Source organism: Penicillium daleae (genome assembly GCF_028827525.1).
Source record: "Penicillium daleae strain IBT 16125 chromosome Unknown utg000009l_segment0_segment0, whole genome shotgun sequence".
Taxonomy (NCBI): Eukaryota; Fungi; Ascomycota; class Eurotiomycetes; order Eurotiales; family Aspergillaceae; genus Penicillium; species Penicillium daleae.
The window spans coordinates 1,403,931-1,425,182 of record NW_026623157.1 but is presented as its reverse complement, the minus strand read 5'-3'; the positions used below and the strand labels follow the sequence as shown (position 1 = coordinate 1,425,182).

The window sequence follows — 21,252 nt, the reverse complement described above, 5'->3', positions numbered from 1 at the left end:
ATCTTTAATTCAGAGAATACATAATTTCCAAATAAAAGTCCCCCCCCCCCCCCCCCCAAGCTGAACAATCCCATAGTCTCTTCCCTAGATATATATCCACCGAGTGGACACACGCTGCGGTAGCCAGAGACTATATTCAAGCAAGACAGTCCTACACTCTCACAAGGTAGAGGTTCATCGTTATAGTAACAATTTCAAATACTCTACATACTTACTAAATAGATATCGTTAATTGACTGACTATGAACTATTGAAGGATCTGACACTTCTGACAGCTTCCTCACACTCTTCCTGAAACGCGTCCCGCTGTTGTGAGGCGCTGACCGCCCGCCAGACACGGCAGTATGGCTGGACCCAACTAGTACTACCAACGTTGCTCCAAATAGTCAACAGCTGCGCCGACAGCATCCTCCTGCTTTCAGATCGGACCCTCTTGAAATTGAACTACAGACGGGCTGGACTGCTTGAATTCAACTGATTCATTCTTGCCAACCACCACTTCAGGCCAATTTTGAACCATTCGACCAGAGATGCGGTGACCGACTGACGCAACATCCTCCAATTGTCCGCAATGGACGCTTACCCGGAAGACTACGTCAACCACAATCTTCCTTTGGTCCTGCTCTCAGGGCTAGAGGCAGATACTGAAAATGATGCGAACCCTACAGTGGACTACCCACTTCTAGCAGAAAAGGGTCCCAGGATCTTCTCCGACTTCCCACCGCTGAGCGGGGCTGTTGCGGAGGAGTTGCGGAGAGCACTGCTGGAGGAGGATGGCTCCCAGATGCCATGGAGAGCGGGTCTCACCTCAGGTGGAAATGCAACATCCCCGCATATAGCATATCGCATCAGGAGTTCTAGTCGGGTAAGCTCCCCTCTTCTTGTACAACTGCGACACGACCGCATTGACATGACCTTGTTTTGGGCCGAGGATGCTAATCTGTGACCATGTATTCTAGTCCTATCAACTTCCTCCACGCAAAGCCAATCCTCCCAAGACCTCTGCACCTACAAGCCCTACGATTGACACGGACGGGACTCCATCCGGCTCGACCACGCCATATGTCCTCCACTCGCCCATCTCCCCGTTGTCTCCAGGGTCGCCCACCTTTCCGGATGGCCTCCTCACGCCGCTGTGGGTGACCAAGCATCAAGAGCTGGTCCCAGCAGCGGTGATCAGTTTCTTTCCATTCTCACTAGATCCCAACATGAATTCGCTACGTGATAATCAGCTCAAGATTGAAATAAACAGCCTGAAGAAGGAATGGACATCCTCCGGGTTCAAGACGCGTTTCCTCGTTGTCCTGGTCTCGGAAGATGGTGACGGGGGCTACGAAGGGGAAATTGATGATCGTGTGGCTGGCATTCGACGGGCAACGAACCTGGATCAGAAGTCGATCTTCGTGATCCCACCAGACGCGACTTCTTCAGAGCTCAAGGAATTCGTGAAATCGCTGTTCTCTCTACTCCAACCATCCGTAGTAGAATACTACCGAGACTTGTCGAAGCATGCTCGTCGCAAGCGAAATCGCAGCACTATTCCTCCCCCAACGGCACCACCGACAACTGGTACTTCCCAGACACTATCTTTGCAAGGTTGGAACGTACGCTATGAATTCAAACTCGGAATATTTGCCGAGTTTCGCCAGGAGATGGATGCTGCCTGCCGAAACTACGAGAGTGCATACGAGACCTTATTTGGACAGGAGGTCTTTGAGAACATTGCAGGCTGGGATCCTCGTTTTAATGACGCGCGTCTTCTGGGTGACGCCCTCGCAATTCGGATCATTCGCTGCTTAATGTGGACAGGTCAGACAACCTCTGCAACTCGGTTTTGGGTTGACCATAGAATTCGCACAAAGGATATTGTGAACCGACGAGGCAAGGGTAGCAAGAACTATGGCTGGGAGGCCTGGGAAGCTCGGTGGTCTTTGGTGATGGCACAGCTCATCCTCCGTGCGGAAATCTCTCCATCAACTGAAACCTCGGGCGACCAATCGATGGCGATGGCGATCTTTCATCCTCCCGAGAAGTCCATTCCTACTGGCGAACGCGTTAACCCATGGGAGCATCTACATCACGAAGGATATTGGCTGTATCGGTCAGCCAAGCATACGATGGTGCGACGAGCGCTTGCTCTGCAAATTCCAGATGAAGACCGCATGTCGCCCGGGCAATCCCCTGCTTCTCAGATCGCCAACAAATCCTATTTGTATGATACATACCTTGCGCCAGAGATGCACATTGAAGCCCCGCAATCGGGCAAGGGAGGCTTTAACCACTCAGAATTGATATTGAGCTCATTAAAGGCCGCCCTTGACGAATTCTCGAAGCGACAACAGACAAGACAAGTCGAGAGACTGAGTCTTGAAATTGCCGAAGAGTACATGCGTATCGGCTCGTGGTCTGAAGCTTATACCATTCTTGAACCACTATGGTTGACTCTCAGTTGGCGCAGATCAGGCTGGTGGTCCTTAATGGAAAGCTTTGGACGGGTTTTGAGAGAAAGCGCTATTCGTATGCAAAAGAGTGAGACGGTTCTGCGAGTCGACTGGGAGCTGTTCAACAAGGGTAAGACGACACCATCTCTGCCCTGATTCCACTGCTTGTTCTAATGTGGTGCTTGCACAGTGTTCCCCCCGAGACCTGCGTGGCATTATGATATCCATAAGAGTCTCGACACCCTCCCTGCTGAGAAGCCCAAACCATCCGTGGTGCTTCGCGCAGAAGATGTCATGACGAGTCGTAAGCTTTTTGTCGCTGAAGAAATCAGGATCCGTCAACGCTGACATTGTATCCCAGTAACTGCTTCCATCGTATTTGAAAAGTCCGAGGGCAACGTTGGTGAGCCATTACAAGCTCAACTTATCATATCGTCTTATGCCCAAAAGGGATCGGCGCCTATCCGATTATCGGAGGTGAAGCTTGTTTTCGAAGGCTGTCTCCGACCTGTGAAGCTGCAATCTGACCACAACGAAGAGGCTGATATCTCATCTCCCTGCTGCATCTCATCATTATCACTCCGCGAAAACAGTTCGGCTGGTGACATTCAATCCCCAACGGGTGGTTTGACTACGTTGGTTGGAATGGCCGACCTGACAATCGGACCATCGCAGACCAAAGTTTACAACCTCACTTGTATCCCTCGCGAGGCTGGAGAGGCTCAGGTCGCCTCAATCACAATGCTGGTGGACGAAGAAAAGTTCGATCTTGCCTATGTGATAACCGACCACGGCTTGCGGGATGCTTACTGGTGGCAACAAACTCAGAAAGGACCGTCGCGGCGACGAGTCGGCAAGGATAGGGATACTGGAAGATGCAAGATCATGCCGAAGCCGCCCAAGATTCGGATCTCCACTCCAAACTTGCGGGAGACATACTATACCAACGAGCGTGTTGTTCTGAAAATTGGCATTCACAATGGAGAAGATGAGGGTGCCGACGTCTCAGCAGAGATCAGACTCTTCGGTAGCCCTGAATCCTCAGCCAAACTGCAATGGCTCGATGGCAGCTCGAGCCCATCAGAGTCGGGAACAAGTTCCCCAACAGAGGGTGCTTCGCATTTCTTGAACCAGACTATCGGAGTGATGGAGCGTGCTTCTGACAGAGAGCTTACCGTCGTCCTTGCCGACACCCAGGATGCCGCAAAGTATTCCTTGGAGATTTCTGCGGTGTACCATGTCGTCTCCGACATCCAGACTCCCATTATGAAGGTCATTAACGTGGATCTCTCATTCATTCGGCCATTTGAAGCCAATTACGACTTCAAGCCTTGTATCCACCCGCTCCCCTGGCCGGACTTCTTCTCCGTCAGCGATGACTTGGTCTGCGATGATCCTGCTTCGGCAGCCGGTGGATTATCGCAGAGATATTGCCTCAACTCAAAGGTGGTCTCATTCGCTCTGGAACCCCTCATCATTGACCAGATTTCTCTAAAACTTCTCACCTTAACCGGCGGCGCCGTATCAACCATCAACCCCGAAGTCCTCGTCAGCCCCGAAACACCACACATCAGCCCCGAAGAACTGCGCGAATCCAACTTCTCCCTCGACATCCAGAAAATCACCCTAGGCGACCGCCGTCCTGCAGCACTCAACGTAGCTCTCGAAATAACCTGGCACCGGCGCTCCGACAAAACCACAAATCCATCGGACCTCGACTCCAACACAACCACGACAATCCTCGAGATCCCCCGCTTCGTGGTACCAATGGGCGAACCGCGCGTCCTCGCCTCATCATCCCCCTCAATCTCGCTCCCGGGCTTGCTCAATCTGGAGTACACACTCGAGAATCCATCAAGCCACTTCTTAACCTTCAACCTGATTATGGAAGCCAGCGAGCACTTTGCTTTCAGCGGCCCCAAGACAACGGTCGTGCAATTGGTGCCACTGTCCCGGCACACGGTGCGGTATAATATCCTCCCTGCGAAACGGGGCCTCTGGATTCAGCCGCAGTTGATTGTTGTGGATACGTACTTTAATAAGACGCTACGTGTACTGCCTACCGGTGAGATGCGTGCTGATAAGAAGGGGATACTTGTGTGGGTTGATGCGGACGATTAGGGGGTAGGAGATGTGTATGTAATTAGGTTGCATTTTGGCGAATACAGATAATGCGTTGTGCTTGCAAAGCTTCAGGATGAGATTCGATCAGTATTTGATTCAGAAGAGGAGATCAATTTCGACTCGTGCAATAAGTTGGAGTATTGTCTCACCACTCTCACTGAGGCTTTGAGAATGTACCCTTCTTTCCCGCCTGGAATGCTTCGTATCCTGGATTCCCAGGGTGATATGAGTGTTGTAAACTGGACTGGCTGGAAATATTCTTTTGTCTTATGGGATAAACCAGCCTTGAATGTCAGGTTGCCTCGAAATAATCATGATTTATGCACTGAAAATAAGCAGAAAGCATTGAGATAGGTTTCAAGCTGACTGGTTGGAGGGTCATGGTTCATCAGATTACATAGCATGAATTTCGTTGAACATCGACCCAACATAGCCTTGAGCAATTCCGAATATCAGAACGTCTAGTATTCTCATAGTGGAATCCCCGCTCTTCATAGTAAGGGCAAACAAGTCACGTGAACTCTTATCACAATCAGTCCCGAAGCGGTTAGCGGCGATCGGCCTTCGCAGCTGTCTCCGCGAGCTTTCGTCCCATCCTCGCTCGTTGTGCATTTCATCGTTGACAATCCCTTTCTGACTGTCGTTTTTGACTGCTCCAGACCAGCATACTGGTTCGTTCTCTATCAAAATTCGAGCCACCTCGAGTCCTCCCCTCCAAAACCCCTCACAACGCGAACCCCGGACGTGTCTGAACCGACGACTCAGTCGCAGAACCGTAGCCATGGCGACCCAAGCAGCGCTGATTGCCGATACAATCGTTGGCATGAAGCGGGCGCTACGCAGAGAGCGTGAGGGTAAGTGGAATATTCTTTTCCATCCTGGATCATCAAGGAAGTTGTGTTTCTAACGTGCCATCCTCTGCTAGATTCGGGCCCGGACGATGCCATTACCCAGCCGACGAATCGCGGTAATAAGATGAAGGCGAACGCGAAGTATGTCCGTGAAGGTGCATTAGGATATATAAACGCAGAGGAATTCTACAAAGAGGTATGTGGTGCTCTTTCGGACCGAAGACCGGCGAGGCGCTGTTTCCGTTGCGCCAAGTTGAAAGACGTGCAGGCTAACGGCTAGGATCTTGACTATAAACAGAAAATCGAGCATGCCGGTTACACACGTCATATTTTGCAGCACAATCCGATTCGCTACGACTCGGAGGGAGAGGAGCTCTACGAGGAGGATGAAGATTCTGAAGCTGATGCGGCGGCCGCAGAAGAGAACCCGTTTTCGGGGATCGCGTTAGAGAGTAGGTCATACTTCTTTTGTCAGATAACTTGCGAGGGGCTAACTCTTTAATTTTCTCTTGCAGCGCTGCTATGCCCTCTCAAACACCCCTCCGAACTACCCGTCCACCCGTCGCTGTCTCACCCGTACACTTCCCAGGCTCTTGAGCAGATGACACAAGCCGTCGAGGAAAAGTTACGTCAAGAGAAAGCTCTCCTGTGGCGTGCAAGAAATCTGCATCGGAAGTTCCTTGGCGATGGCAGTTGGATGCCCTGCGGCCTCGTTGAGATACCCGATGATCGTTACATCTTTGAACCTCGGATCGTGGAGGACACTAGAACTGTGTCTGCTGGACAACAGAGGCAAAGTGCTCTCGGGACGCCATCTGCCAGCAGCGATATGAATGGGCCGCAAGATGTGCTTTCCACGACGGCCCTTGGGAAAGAGGGACAGGCCACACATAGTGCGGCAGAGGAACGCCGTGTCGGGGAGGGCGATGTTGAGATGACTGAAGTCCCCGCGGCCTCTGGGGGAATAATGGCAGTCAGCAATGACTCCCATGAGCCAGTCACGGAATTCAAATCCGAAGAAACCGACGCTATGGTCAAGGACCTTCCTCAGCATCCCGCCGAAGAATCTGACAAAACAAGCGAGAACAATACTGCGAGTGCACGCAATGGGCTTGCCGAAAGGCAGGAGGAGATGGCAACCTCTAAGGAGGCAGTCAAGACAAACGGAGAGCATACACATTACAACGAAGCCAACGAAGACGAGAACGAACAAGATACCGAAATGCATGACGGCTCCTCGCCAGAACCGCCTCGCCGGATGACGACCCGAGCCCAAGCCAACGCGAATAACCCCTCTGATGACAATCAGTCCCCGTCACTATCTGCCGACAACTCCAGCTTCCTCCAAACTCCCCACCCACTCTTCGTCATTCCGGAGACCGTGCGTCCCGACGCTAACTTTGGTCTTCCTCCGGGTGAAGCAGAGGAGACTCGCCGCCTGTTGTGGTCATATATCCAGAAGCAAGAAGAAACCGTGCGGGGCTTCGAGCATATGCTTGAATCCCTGCTACGAGCTTCCCACATGAAGGCCGATGTATTGGAATGGTGCAAGGCCGAGGGTCATGTGGGCGAGATGAGTGACGGCGAGGACTGGTACGACCGAGAGAAATGGGGTCTCGCCGAGGGCGAGGATCTCAAGAAGGGCACTGACGAGGACGAAGTCGAGACTGTCGACGAGAGTCGGACAGCAGCGAAAAGAGGCCGCGGCCGGCGACAGTAATAGACTGTCAAGCCTTTGCCACTCTAGATCTGGGTTCATCGATCTACTATGGTCTCTCTTCTGCCTTTATATTTGGTTTTCATTTCGTCGGGCCCTTTTTAGTTCCTCATAGCGTGGTGTTGGTGGTGTTCTGTCCTTGCGTGGGTGCTCATCTCCCCCAATATACCATATACTTTTGCCCTCGGCGACTTGCCCTGGACAAATGCGGTGTCAATATACCCTCTGGAGAATGGAAATAGTGTTATTTTTGGCGCTTAGCGCTTGCAATATACAGATTTGTTTGCAATTGTAACTGGATTCTTCCATCCACTGGTTATTATCGGCCGTACTTGGGTAGAATTGTCCTGCCTTTGATCGAAGTCTTTGTACTTTGTACTGTATGGTAGAGAAGAGCGCATTCTTGGGTGTTCCGGACTACATTAGGGACATATTCCGTCGAATGGCCTTCATTTTTCAGTGACATTCAATCTCATTATGCCTGTTAAAGAAACACTAATCTGATAATGAGTGTAAGTAATGCGATCGGTAGATTCCTTAGAGATATGCTACCCTCATAAATGTGTAAGAATTAACAAGAGTATCTATGAAAGTTGATAAGACTCGACCACCATGTCATTGTGATCTTCTTTGTTTAGATCCATGAACCGTCTGATCAGACAAAAGAACGAAGAGAGAGCATCTCACCCTAGGTCCTCCCCATTAATCTCAATGAAGCGGACAAGAATATCACACTCTCAACCCAGCCTCCGCAGCTGATCCCTATCCGTTCTAGGAACCGAATCCACAGTTACGGATTGCACGTCGATGAGTAGCGTGATGCTACGCAGGCGCGGGAACTGGTGAGTGTCGTTGAGAAGGAAGTTCCCGACTGCGTGAACCAACTCCCTTGGCCAGCGATGCGGGATGAGATGTTCATGAAAACAATCTCGAAGGGTAAGTTTCTTCAGAGTTTCTGGGAGAACTTCAGCGAGTCACTCCTGATGTTCACCCTAGCTAAGAAGTAAGGGAATAGGGAGGCTGATGAAAGTCAATCTTCCGAATGATTTGAACAAGCCGTGTGCAAGTTTGAGTCTAGCCTGGTTCCCCTTGTAGACGTCCGCTGCTCCGGGTGAGATTGAGGTGCAAAAAGGGTTGATATACAAAGACTTGAGGGTTACAGAAAGGCTGTTGAGGCCTGATTCCAGCCTAGCAGTGTTTTGCAATTGTCCCAGACAAGTTTTGCATGGAAAGGTTAGAGAGAGGTACTTAATAGACCTCATCTGTGGAAGGAGGGCATTGATGTCCTCAATATTAAGTCTGGCTTGCATGAGACTTAGCTCGTATAGGCGCTCGAGGTTAGAAGGACGGCTTCTAGTGCCTTCCCCGATATCTGCTGCGAGATATGGGCTTCGGAGCCACATCTGAAGGGCCATGAGTGCTGGCAGGAAGAAACCAGCCCACAAACTGGCTGCGTTCCGACTCTTCCCGGGGTGCGACGTCAGGATCGTTCGTTCCTGCTGTGTCGCTAACAAGAAGCAAGGACTTGTTGGTCCCATAGTTGACAGCCTCCAGGTATGTGAAGTCTGAAATGACCCCTGGGGGTGCCTCTAACATTGCATGAGTAATCATTAGGCCCGGATACCCGACAGGCTGAAGAATAGACGGCGCAGGGCCTGACTAAACAAGGAATATGCCAAAAGAAACCTCCATCAATATTGAAGTTCGATTCAGGATGACAATTAGAAAAAAAAACGCTAAGAAAGAAATTCAATATATCACAAATTCAAAAGAAACCTAAAGTGCGAGCCGAAATGAATATCAAAAACCACGCGCTCATTGTATAGCCAGGGACTCATATATCCGCAAAGTCTGCAAATAGCTCACGCTCATTCTAAATGCCACCAGCTTTGCAAATGTTCTCAGCCTCAGAAACATGCTCGCCATAGCGAGTAGGATAAGCAGAGCCTTGCACCTGCTGGCAGAGGGTTCCAACTGCCATAGATTTCCAACCACTGACGCCTTTCATCCTCTTGAAGAATTGAGCAGCAGATTTGGCGGCATCCATGTCAGCCGCAATATCGGGGTAGTACATGGCACGCTGCTGGAAGATACCGACGCTGTCGTTATCAGAGCCAATAGCGTCGTGGGGGTAGTTGAGGGAGGAAGGGACACCCCGATTAGCATAAATCAGGATGTTTGACTGTATGAGGTTATTCGTTGATCATTTTATGGATTAGAAGGGGAAGGAGAAAAATGTGACCAAGGGGGAATGTTGGTATGTCCGTACCTCCACAAGGGCAGTCGCAATACCAGCTGTGCAGCCGTGCAGACCAAGACCCTCACGCTTGGCCTCAGCGATGATATCCTGAGCGTGCTTGGACTGAGTAGCACTCAGGCCGGGCAGGTTACTTCCGCTGACCAGAGGCAGGGCAATGGCTGCAGAGAGGGCGAGGAGCGAGAAGTGCATTATGAAGGTGGTTAATTGAACTCAAAGATGTTTGTTTCTTGTTTCGTGTGATAAAAGAAAAGAAGTTTGTAAGAAATCCTGATTGTTCTTGGCCTGAGTCAAGAGGAAGTCGAAGTTGTGAAGCTGTTGTTGATGAAGATAAATTATGGATTGCGGGGAATCTTCCTCGACTTTATACATCTTGTTGACACCGAAGGATTATGAAGCCGAATATGTTTGATCAAGGGGATACACAGCTCGTTAACTCTCTTGCTGTAATGGTACTAACCTAAATAGGCTTCATTTGGCTTGAATGGAGGTCCCTTGCATGCATCAGAATGCTGGTCACCATGAGGCTCGTATCGATGTATAGAGCCAAGGAACTCCACTACAGTGCCAAGAAAGCGGACTGTAGAGCCAAGCTGCTAAGAAACGATGAAGAGGCGAAGGTATTTTTGCATCGTATCGAGAAGGTAGCACCTTGTTCATATTCAAACTCGAGGTAGTTAGAGATGGCCAGTAGGACACGTTTGGCCCCAAAGTTGGATTTTTAGAAGCCTCATCCCGTATATGTGATGGAGATAAGGCACGACGGCAAATACGGGGAAGTTTACCAGGAATAGAAAGCTGATGTACTAAATTTGAAAAACTACGACTTAGGGAAAGCATCAGATCGCCTATTCAATGAATTAAGAGAACGGCGAAATTAATAGAGCCATCGAAAGTTAAACAGCATCTCCGGGGAGAGCTCATGGAACAGGGTACGAGGCCATAGAGTAGTTGATGCTCGATCGCACTAGCACACTAGAGGATCTAAGAATTTCCCCTTTCCATTAGAAGGAGATTCAGGTACGATCTACGATCTATCCTCACCAGAATATTAGGATCATCACTGAATGAGTTCAGAATAACCGCCCAACCATCCTAAACAACTGCCAATACCACTCTGCGGCCCCTAAACGTGCCTCGAAATCTCATGTTCCTGGCATAATGGGCCTCTCCTAAAAATAGAAAACTTCCGAACTCCAAGAGTTTCCAAACCTGCAGCGAGTGAGCGACCTGCCAATCCCCCATATTTAGGGAAAAGCCACGCCCGCTGATTACACCAATCAGATCCACTCGTGCCTGACAAACCCAAGTTTATTCAATACCCTAATTTGTGAATAGGGCTGTAATCTCCGAGTTGTTAGAGCTGGTGAGTGGGAGGTGTATATGATGTGACGGCGATAGTCATGATCGGTACGATCGTATGCTATGTGTGTTAGACAACGGCGGCCGATTACTGTAACAGACCGTCCCTAGACCTCTCTCCATGCTTGCTTAACACTATGATAGAGATTAGTAACGAGAGAAATGGCTAGTAATGGGGAGACGGCTAGTAGTGAGAGAGGGTTAGGGACGAGATTAGCAGTTCTTGCAATGATTGCGATTTAGGTTATATTGTCTAATAACGGGTAACCCAATAGTTCCTTCCCTCTAAGCTGAATGATATAATTATATAACCGAGTAGAGGTTACTTATTATAATTGTCAATGAAAGATCAGTTGAAAGATCAGTTAAAAGATCTATGAGGTTTTAAGGATGACTGAGGTCCTAGGTTTCTATAGTCCCGTGGGGTCTCGTTAGCGTTTTGTCTAACACCCCGTCGGAGAATGCATCGACCACAGGCTCGCAGTCTGGCGGTAGTGGACAGTCTCAGAACTTGCGGTCTGCCAGTGGTAGACAGTCTAAGGACTTGACCCCCTCGGTATCTGACGCACCCCCCTACCCGGTTTTGTTGGATAGTTCGTCGGATGCGCCGGAGGACCATGGGTTCATAAAGATAAACAACTCTGGCATGACACCAATTGGACTCATCTGCCCGCCTCGGGGTACTAAGGTCTCAAACCTAGGCCCCTCCGATCCCCTCTCGTCGTTGGCGGACGCGGTAAAGTCCAAACTCAAGGATGGCGGAGGGGAATAATAAGAGGAAAGTGGGTGATCGTGGGCGTTATTAGCTTGTTCCTTGCTTCTTGTGTCATGCATTTGGTGGTGTGGTTCGGCTTGATGCTCTTGTTTGGCCTCTGCAAGAAGCAGGTGAATATACGGGTATCCTGATCGATGCTGGAATCCCAATCTTGCACTCCGCGGACGATCAATACGGCCGAGTGATTCAACGACAAATATAACAACCATCGGCGATTACGTGGTTGATGTGGCAATTTGATAGCTCTCTGCATGGGGGGATCCTCTCGGATGCATGTGGCCTTAAAAAGACCGGATATCCCTCTACTTTGTGTACTTTGCCATTAGCCGTCTTATTGCCAGGGCTCATAGTTCTAATCGTGCTAGATTCCATGCCACTCTGATTGTTGTGCCCAGTTGAAAGACCTGTTGAAAGACAGCCGTATGATATCAGTTACATTGGGTGGGTGAGACTTCATCAATTTCAGGATTCTATTAGGCTTTCTGTCGCAGAGAATAGGCGTCCAGTCGGTGGTCGCAATGGGTCTCTCTAGTCAGACGTAGGTTAACGTTCTAAATAGATACACGAAATACCCCGATAGAAATCACCTCAAGCAAGGATTCAAACAGCCATAGAATTAATAGGTTGGGGGTGGCGCCCGTTGGTCCCAAGCAAAGAAAATTAGGTAGAAAGCATTATAATGCGCAGAGCCATGCTTGGCATAGCTGGTTCATATTTACAATCAACAGGGTGGCCAACTTGGAAGGACTGTCCGCACTGGTATACTGGTCGCATTGGGTGGATAGGTAACTTTTCTTGTACATAGTCGCGTAGGGGTAATCAATAAAAGAGGAGGGTGCACTCGTCCAGCAAAGCGGCCATGGCCCGGCCGCACTCGCGCTCGGCCGTCTGTTCTCTGCTCCGTAGGCAAGTTGAGGTTTATCGTCTACTCTTCCAGCATCGTTGAAGATTCGGATCCGGATGTATCCGTGTGCTGGGCATATATGCCATCTTGCAGCTCGAAAAGGTGTGTCCGGGCTGTGATTGGCGTAGTCGTGGGATTGTTGTCTTGTCTGTCGACCTCTGACGGGTCCGAAACTTATCAAGCGAGTTGTAGATGTTGAATGTCTTGACAGTTCTCGCCATCATGTTGAAGAATTTACTGTTTCTTGCCGCCAGACTTCTTGGCGCGCTCACGCTCACGCTTGGCATAGATCTCGGCGGTGAAGGGGCTAGAAATTGTGGTTAGCTTGATTCAGTAAGACAGTGCATATATATCACATACTCCTCCCACTTAAGGGCAAACCAGTACAGCACAAAGACCTGGGCGGTCAGAAGGATACCAGCAACCTTGCCCTTGTAAAGAGCGACGCCGAGGAAGTTCAGGGTGCTGCCCCAGTACATGGGCGAGCCGGTGACGTTGAACGGGAAGCCAGTGACGGGGGCATCCATGAGGATACCAAAGTAGTCACCGAGATAGGTGCCAGTCACACCCAGAGACCACATGCTGGACAACACCAGGACGGAGCCGACGGCGAAGAGAATGCCGCCGATGATGGGCTGGTGCACTGGCGCGTAGAAGGGTTGCTCATCGAGGGCGGCCTGGTACAGATGGTCGCGCAGAATGCCCAGAGAGAAGATGGTGATAGCTAGGAAGTAGCATCCTTTGTAAGGACCACCAAAGATACGCGTCAGGATATGGCTGTTGTACTCTGTGATGGACTAGTGTTAGCCGAGTCGACAAAAGTACCAATTGTTGTTTTCGGGTACAGGACTTGGACGAACCTGCGCGGGCAACGATGCTATTCACACAGGATTAGTTAGCTGTTTCAAGCTCAGACTGAAAAATTTTTGCTGAAGGCCAACTCACTTCCAGAAAATAGGATTGAACGCAATCGTCGCCGCGGCCACTGCTGGAGGGTCAGTCCCAATCACATGCAAAATGCGGAGAAAGAAACAAGGTTGGAGAAAGGTTGAAGCTCAACTTACACGCCAGGGACCTGGGAGTGAAATCGACAAAATCGGTCAGACTGGCCATGACGCAGAAACCGTTGGTGTGAGGTAGAGAAGGTGTAGAAGGACAGAGAGGGGGAAGTTTTGGGTTTGGGTAAGTTGGTCAATCGAGGCAGCTTAAGTAAACAAATGATGTTCCACTTCTGCGTAGTCACGGGATCTGTATGCGGGTTGTCGCAAGTCCGCTCGACTCGCCGAAGCTCTGCTCTTCGGCCGATAGCCCCTCGGCATCGGCAGTCCTCTTTAATTTCCTCATCGCCTCCTCAGTTACGATCCTCGAAGCGATCTGTACTTCTGCCGGCCGAACTTCCTCGAAAACTCGTGTTATTGCGCCCTTGATCGCAACTGTCGGGGAGCTCCTCGCTCCTGAGCTTCACCGGATGATCGACATGCGACGTGGAGCTCTGAAACCTCTACGAGGAGAATGGTCCTTCAACGTCGTGAATTGGTTCTAGCGGGCGTCGGTGGATTCATCGCCTGGGGCCTGGTAGTACGCTGGTTGCCGATCCTTCGATATCTCGGATATGCTCTGACCTTCGGGGCCGCCTTGGCCACGGCTGGTTTGCTCGGCCTGGTTATTTTGACAACCCGAAGCAGGAATGATAAGAGTAAAAACTCAAAGGAGGTCTCGGTCGCCTTTATCACTCCGGGTCACTGGCGAAAAGAGGTGTTGAATGCTCGCAAAATCGCTCGATATCGTCCCAGACCGCTATACCCGCAATCCTTCGTCGTGTCGGAGGCAATCGATGAACTCTTGTCACTGGTGAATCGCCAATTCGTTACCTCGTGGTATCACAATATCACTCCGAATCCTGCTTTTGCGAACGATATCGATCGAGTCACACGAGTGGCTTTGGATAATCTACGAGACAAACTGTTGGCAGAGGACGTGATTTCGCTTATTGTGTCGCGCATCTTTCCGATTTTGACAGCCCATTTACGCGAGTTTGACGTTGCTGAGCGTTCGGTGCGCGGAAAGAATCTCAATCGAAATGTGACAGAATCTGAAGAGCTCGATCTGGCTATTGCCAACAAGTTTCGCGATGGTCGGCTGCACCCCGCGGTAGCGCTTTCAGCCTCTGACCAGAAGGTCGTGCAGCAGGAGTACCTGCGCAAGATTGCCGTGGGACTGCTTCCTCAGCTTTTCCCCGAGAGTGTGCTCAAGAGCAGGATTGTATCCGTGTTGATTAGAGAAATCATAGCATGTGCAATTCTGTTTCCAGTTGTGAACGCGCTCTCAGACCCCGATACATGGAATCAATTGATGGAAGCATATGGGCGGACGGCTCTGCAGGATCGAAAAACCGTGCGCAAATTGCGAGCTGCTCTAGACGAGCATGCATCCCCTGCACCAAAGTCTAAACGAGCACAATCTTTCCCAAAGCTGGCGCCTCATGATACTGAACGTGCCTTTGAGCGGTTTGTCCGGACCATCAGACGTTGCAATAATCTTTCTGATGCTCGTCGATTCCGTGCTCTCGTGACCAGCCAACTGAAGCGGGAGAGTATGATCGAAGGACAGGACCAGGTCTATCTTCGCCGGCTGGAAACGGGGAAACGAGTCTTGGATCAAAAGGTTGCCAAGCTCTCCTTACATGGCGAGACTGCTACATTGCCTCCTGCGCAGGTCCAAGCTCGCCGGGACAGCGTTCCTGCTCCTCAGGAGACATCGCTTGTGGAAGTCATGCACAATGCGTCTGGGCTATCGTACTTTATGGAGTTCATGGATCGTCAAGGCCTCATGTCTCTCGTTCAATACTGGATCGTGGTAGATGGTTTCCGCAACCCCCTGGAGGATAGCCTCGGCGACGAGACCTCATCCGGTACTGTAACATGGACCTCTGCAGACAGGAATGACCTGGCGCTTCTGAGCGAGACCTATCTCACCAAAGCCGAGCTCAAGGTTTCTGAAGAATCTCGCCGCGCGGTCAAAAGTTTCTTGAGTGCTGGAAAGCGTGCAACTCCCGAGCAATACCGCAAGGCTCGAACGGTCGTCTTGACTACGCAGTCGGCTGTATTGGAGGAGCTAGAGTCAACCTACTACCCAAAGTTCAAAGAGTCGGATCTCTATTGGAAGTATCTCGCCTCAGACGAGGCTTCGGGTGCTCAACCAGCTCCTCGTCAGGCCTCGCCAACGGTGACCTTTGAGGCCCCCGAAAGACGACCCCTGCCGCCGCTCATCGTACGAACCAGCTCGCAGCCTGGGACTAAGCCACCAAAGGATCTCCGACGAGCTGCAGTGTCATCAAGTGACGTGCGCAGCATGGGTAAACTATTCGATGATGATGACTCACCGAGACGATCAATTGACTCGGAACGATCTGCACCTTTATTTGACGACGATTACGACACTGATAACCTTGCCATGTCTACAGCCAGTCTGGGCAAGGATTCGCAGAATGGGGAGAGTGAAGCCACTCAAAGCAAGGTCCTGGAGACCATGGAAGCAGCTTTGAATGATATTATTACCAACGAGCCGAAAAACGGCAAGGTGGATGATCTACGGAATAGTGACCTGAGAAGTAGTGATGGTGTCTCCTCATCGTCCCTGTTTGGCGCAGAGCGCCCCGAAATGGCAGGGCAGACTCCGTCTGATGGTCTGCGCCAGGACAGCCGTCTTCCTACGGAGAAGACCAAGAAGAGCATCGCCTCGCTAGGCCTGGTCAATGATGGATCACGTCTTGGCGTCTTTGAAGACGACCTCTTCACAGACCAACAAAAGTTCATCGAAGATGAGTACGAGGAACCCGTCGGGGACGATGAAAAGGACCCTGCAGATGAGGTCCACGAAGCTGCACCCGGCGATCTCGGTTTGACAGAAGCGATCGAAGTTCTCACCGCCGATATCGACAAGCTCACCACACAAGACTCCGTCGTTGAAGCGCTCACCCGCAAAGCGGAGTTGACCAATAACACAGCTGAGCTGCGCATCTTACGCAAGTCCAAGGCCAGCATTCAGCGTGAAATCCATCGAAAAGAGATGCAACGCCAGCAGTACATTATCCAAGAGAGCGATAACAGTCTGTATGGTCGCTCCACGGTGCGTATCAAGTCTATCGTTGTGGGCAAGGAGGAGGATGACGGGCGCGAGTTTGCAATGTGTAAGAGACCCCCCATCGACCCGAAAACCCAAGATCAATCCGCTAACACTGTTCTTGCAGATGTCGTTGAAGTTCAACGCAATGCTGGCGAACAAATGCCTGCCGCTTCCTGGGCCGTTGCACGCCGCTACAGCGAATTCCACGAGCTACACCAAAAGCTACGCATGAGCTACCCGTCCGTACGACACCTGGAATTCCCACGCCGACGAATGGTCATGAAGCTGCAAAAGGAGTTCCTCCAAAAGCGACGCCTCGCTCTGGAATCATATCTCCAGAAACTTCTCCTCCTCCCCGAAGTCTGCCGCAGCCGCGATCTCCGAGCATTCCTCTCCCAGCGCGCCATCCTCCCCCGCGAAGAAGCCAATACCCGCGGCACCGAAGGCGAAACCAAAGACCTGGTCACACGAATCTACAACTCCGTCGCCGACGGCATGGATGATTTCCTGGGTAACTTTGGCGTCCTGGATCAACTTTCCACCGCAGGACAGAACCTCATTTCAGCCGCAACCGCCCAAGCAAGCACCAGCGCCGCACACGATCCCGCCCTCGCCACCGAAGACGCAGTCACAACCGCCGAAGCCGAAGCAGAACTAAACGCCTTCGAAGACCGCGAACTAGAACCCTTCATCAAACCCATCTGTGACCTCTTCCTCGAAGCCTTCGAACTCAACCGCGGCAACAACTGGCTCCGCGGCCGCGCCGTCGTCGTCGTCCTCCACCAACTCCTCGGCGGGACCATAGAGCGCAAAGTCCGCGACAGCGCTCGCTCGCTATTCCAGGATGACTCGCTACTACGGTATCTCAACATCGCACGCGATAATCTCTTTCCTGGCGGTGTCTTGCGTAAATTCGAGTCCCGGTCTGCACAGGAGAGACTGAAGAGTCGCGCTGAGGCGACTGTCGTTCTTGCGACGCTTATCCCGGATTTGGCGGGGAATGTGGTGGGACGCGCGAATGCGCAGGCTGCGGCGAGACGTATCTTTGCGACGCTTAATACCCGCCCGTTGAATACGCATCTGGCTTTTACCGTGTTGGATGAGATTGTGCTGGTTTTGTTTGGTGCTAGGGAGAGTGGTCGTTCCCGATGAGCCAACCGTCTTGCACTTGCACACCCCATCGACAGTTTTTTTTTTCACTTTATGATTGTTGACTGTTTTTTTGCCCTTGAGCGTTGCTAGCATAGCATTTTGCCGTTAGGGTATTTTGCGCTTGTTTTCTTTTTTTCCCTTTTCATTTCTTTTGTTACTGTTTTTTTTTCCAGCCTTGACGAACCAGTCGCTGATGTATATATTCATAATGTCTGCACATGATATTCCTCTTCCATCATAGCCGATGCAAGCATTGCCTATCACTCATCGAAACGAGACCCTCCCTTTGTACAAATTTTCTCCGAATCTGCACTTTCTAGGCCAGGGTCGAAGATTGTGGGAATCGCTTATCGAGGAATCGAGGCTAAGGCGCGGGTTGTGGGCCCTCGCGGTGGGTACGGCATTGTTAGCGTGGCGCCCATTCCTAACGTCGGGTTGATAGATGGACTGATGGACTGGTGGGCTATAGTGGTATAGTATACATAATGAACTACTGGGAAAAGAGAACAGATGTATCCCCTTGGAAATTAATAGATTGGATATTCCCCGAGTTGAGTAACGATGGAAATGGAGACTGGACACGCTGTGTCCCAGAACAACCGGGTTGCTCACACTGGGACGGTGACCACCAAGTTCCCCTTCTTCACCCTCTTGATGGTAAAAGAAAACCACCAGAAGAAAGGAAGTAGGGAAAGGTGTGTACACCGCACAGCCCGCTGGGCATAGATGATAAAAGACAGCAGAAAAAAAGGCGGACGATACAGGACGAGCAGACCAGAAAAGATAAAGATAGAGATAAAAGATAAAAAGATAAATGTCACACCCTGCGCCCTCTCTTAAATCCATGTTTCTACGTCCCGGAACCGAAACAGCAACGCAGCGCGATGGGAAGAAGGGGAATGGGAACGGTCCGTGGCGTGTTTGCCGGGACGGTTCGAACCGACTTCCCGTGGGAAGGAACTGGCAAGGAACGAGACAAGAAGAGGGGAGAGAAGGGGGTAGTTGGATGTTGACGTGGGGAAGTGATAATGTGTGGGTTAGGGGGTGGAGGGTATGTCAACCCTTGTCGTTTCAGTGTGGTCGTGACGGTGAATGAGCAGAGCAGAGAAGAATCATAGAGAGTGAAAGTGGGAGGGAGTAAAAATAGTTAAGAATGTAAGGAGTTAATCATTGAAGGGGAAGTGGAAGGGTAGGCCAGGTAGTGGTGGGGAGTACTGGCTGAGTAGGAGGGGGTATGACCCAATCTATGCCTCATCCTTGTTCTTCTTCTTGGACTTCTTGCTGCTGGGCTCTTTTGGGATTGTGCTTGTGCTGGTTTGGTGGACGATGAGGCGTGTCCAGCACTCCTCCTTGTCCCACTCGAAGCCAGCGAGGTAGGGCTTGTCCAGTTCGTCGTCCGCCTGGAGGGTGTGAGTCATGGGATAGCGACGGTGAGGGGAGACAGCGGATGGGGATAGATGAAGGGGAGAGGGATGCAATAGAACGATGGATGCGTACCTTCTTCTTGAATTGCTTGTGGATGGCATCTAGTGCGTCCTTGATCGTGACACCCTTTGAATTCCGGGCGGTGACTTCCAGACCCAGTGGGAAGTGCAGGTCGATCCTCTTGACGGGAGGGTTGACGAGGTGCATCTTGAGGATGTCCCTGTCATCAACCGTTGATGGTGAAGTGTTGAGTTTCCTGGGTGGCAGGTTAGTTATCGTTAAGAGGACCCGGGTGGGCTGATGGTGGTTGGGGTTGGGACTAGGATGGGAGAGGGGTCAGGGTCGGGTGTCACTTACCATCCGGTTCTTTGTGTCTCAATGGGAAGGGTGATTTCGATTTTTTGTTCCTCTGACAGAGAGGGTGAGTATATGATATGATGTAGGGAGTCCATCATGACGGGACATACCTAGGTCCTTGACGTTCCATACTCCGTCCGCCGTGGATGAGGCGCGACGATGCGTCTTCTCCTTCTTGGAGCCCTTGACCTCTTTCTCGGTAGGGGCAGGGGGTTTCTCATCGTGTATGGAGAGACCGGCGATGGCCGAATCAACCTTGGTGAGAGGGACAGTCATGGTTGGAGAGTTTGTTGGGAGCTGGGTTCAAGAAGAGAGATTCTTGGTGAGATCAGGATTGATTGATGGAAGGAGGAGGAGAAGAGAAGAAGAAAGAAGAGGAGAGGGGGGAGAGCCGGATAAGAAGGGAGGCGAGGGAGGAGGAGGGGGGAAGAGCAGGTGACCTCGTGAGTCGTGCCTGTTACCAGACTCTGAAAAGTCATGGATGTCATTCCGCGTCCAGCATAAACCCAAAAAAGTAGAGGCAAGTACCAACTGGACTTGGATGTACCACCCCAGTACCAGGCCAAGGTTACTTTGGCCCAGTGAGGCTTGTACCTGCGGGAACGGGCTCGACCTTGTTTCACGAGTATGGACGAGGGCAAGCTTTGTGGTTCGAGTTCGTCTCTTCTGGAGACTTTCTTGACTTTGGACCTTGAGCCGCATTTGATGAATCGCGATCTGGATAGCCTCTACTTCATTCTGTTGCCAGCTACCTCTCGGCACCTTCGGATCACACGAGCAACTGACATCAGAAGGGGCGATGGATTGGCGCTAGTTCGGACCAATCTGGAGCTGCACCCCGCATTCTGCTCCACTCTGACTTTATTTCAGACCACGGCCAAGTAGTCCAGTCATCATGATGACTGGACAATCCATCGGCGATGAGAGAGGAGAGGAATATAACATCTGATGTTAAAGAACAGACAGCTTCTTTCTTGTTCAATAATGATATCGAATTCATATCAATGGCCACTCCAACCTGTCGGGCGTGGTCCAATGCAAAGCGCCCCCTGATCACCTGATGTCATGAGCACACGCGACTCTGCGAATCAGCCCACGTCCCTCCCCAACATGCCATCCCCTTCTTCCTCCTCCATCAGATCCAAATCCATTTCCATCTCTAATTCAATTATGCCTACTATTCTCAATCCGAACATCACTCTTCCACTCAATCCGACCAGACCAGACCCATTGAACCCTCTCTCATCCACCAAACTCCCTTCCCCACACCCGCAGCTTAAGACGGGGCCCGGAAGATCGTCTACGATGGACCAAAGTGGATCCTGGGCTTTTTACCCCACGCCGAGCTTGCCGTTATGACTCGTCAGCCACACAATGGTGATGGTGACATTGCAGGCCACCCCTTCCATGACTCTGTCGAGCAAGATTCAACCTGGAACACTTATCTGAGAAAGAGTGGAAGACTCAAAACCCTCCTTCCAAGGTGTGAAGCTCCCAACAAAACTGCTCAGGAGAGAAGACGGGAATTCGACCGCCAGCTCACAAACCAGCGATACCCCCCCGACCGTGCAGAATCCGTTGGTCGAAGCAGAGGGAGTGCTTCCTTGACCGGTCTGGTCTCAAGGGTCTCCCTGCAAGGCTTAAGCTCATTCAGGACTGCCACTGTGGAATGAACTGCCCCCATACTTCCCCGGAAATCCTAAATTCCTGACACATTCTGATGCTCCCCCTTCCCTCAAAAACAGAGATAGATAGGAGAAAC

At 51.0% G+C, this 21,252-nt stretch overlaps 6 protein-coding genes across 6 annotated transcripts; 3 read left to right on the top strand and 3 right to left on the bottom strand.

Annotated features, from left to right (window-relative positions):
- Nucleotides 1-571: 571 nt before the first annotated feature.
- N7458_011649 (uncharacterized protein) lies at nucleotides 572-4,562 on the top strand (the record flags this gene model as incomplete). The annotated part of the gene is made up of 4 exons (XM_056915031.1): nucleotides 572-865; nucleotides 960-2,571; nucleotides 2,632-2,745; nucleotides 2,803-4,562. 4 exons carry the CDS (start codon nucleotides 572-574, stop codon nucleotides 4,560-4,562), a joined length of 3,780 nt encoding a protein of 1,259 aa, XP_056759785.1.
- A 784-nt stretch (nucleotides 4,563-5,346) lies between these two features.
- Nucleotides 5,347-7,136, top strand: N7458_011648 (RXT2 domain-containing protein; the record flags this gene model as incomplete). The annotated part of the gene is made up of 4 exons (XM_056915030.1): nucleotides 5,347-5,419; nucleotides 5,491-5,612; nucleotides 5,715-5,868; nucleotides 5,932-7,136. 4 exons carry the CDS (start codon nucleotides 5,347-5,349, stop codon nucleotides 7,134-7,136), a joined length of 1,554 nt encoding a protein of 517 aa, XP_056759784.1.
- A 1,870-nt stretch (nucleotides 7,137-9,006) lies between these two features.
- Nucleotides 9,007-9,582, bottom strand: N7458_011647 (uncharacterized protein; the record flags this gene model as incomplete). Its single annotated transcript, XM_056915029.1, has 2 exons — nucleotides 9,007-9,315; nucleotides 9,403-9,582. The coding sequence occupies 2 exons, from the start codon at nucleotides 9,580-9,582 to the stop codon at nucleotides 9,007-9,009; spliced, it is 489 nt and encodes a 162-aa protein (XP_056759783.1).
- A 3,083-nt stretch (nucleotides 9,583-12,665) lies between these two features.
- Nucleotides 12,666-13,544, bottom strand: N7458_011646 (bifunctional phosphatidyl-N-methylethanolamine N-methyltransferase/phosphatidyl-N-dimethylethanolamine N-methyltransferase; the record flags this gene model as incomplete). Its single annotated transcript, XM_056915028.1, has 5 exons — nucleotides 12,666-12,738; nucleotides 12,792-13,218; nucleotides 13,292-13,308; nucleotides 13,377-13,416; nucleotides 13,496-13,544. 5 exons carry the CDS (start codon nucleotides 13,542-13,544, stop codon nucleotides 12,666-12,668), a joined length of 606 nt encoding a protein of 201 aa, XP_056759782.1.
- Nucleotides 13,545-13,943: 399 nt separating this feature from the next.
- rgsC (putative intermediate filament protein (Mdm1)) lies at nucleotides 13,944-17,708 on the top strand (the record flags this gene model as incomplete). The annotated part of the gene is made up of 1 exon (XM_056915027.1): nucleotides 13,944-17,708. The coding sequence occupies one exon, from the start codon at nucleotides 13,944-13,946 to the stop codon at nucleotides 17,706-17,708; it is 3,765 nt and encodes a 1,254-aa protein (XP_056759781.1).
- A 1,244-nt stretch (nucleotides 17,709-18,952) lies between these two features.
- Nucleotides 18,953-19,766, bottom strand: N7458_011644 (uncharacterized protein; the record flags this gene model as incomplete). Its single annotated transcript, XM_056915026.1, has 4 exons — nucleotides 18,953-19,108; nucleotides 19,206-19,389; nucleotides 19,491-19,542; nucleotides 19,601-19,766. 4 exons carry the CDS (start codon nucleotides 19,764-19,766, stop codon nucleotides 18,953-18,955), a joined length of 558 nt encoding a protein of 185 aa, XP_056759780.1.
- Nucleotides 19,767-21,252: the final 1,486 nt, after the last annotated feature.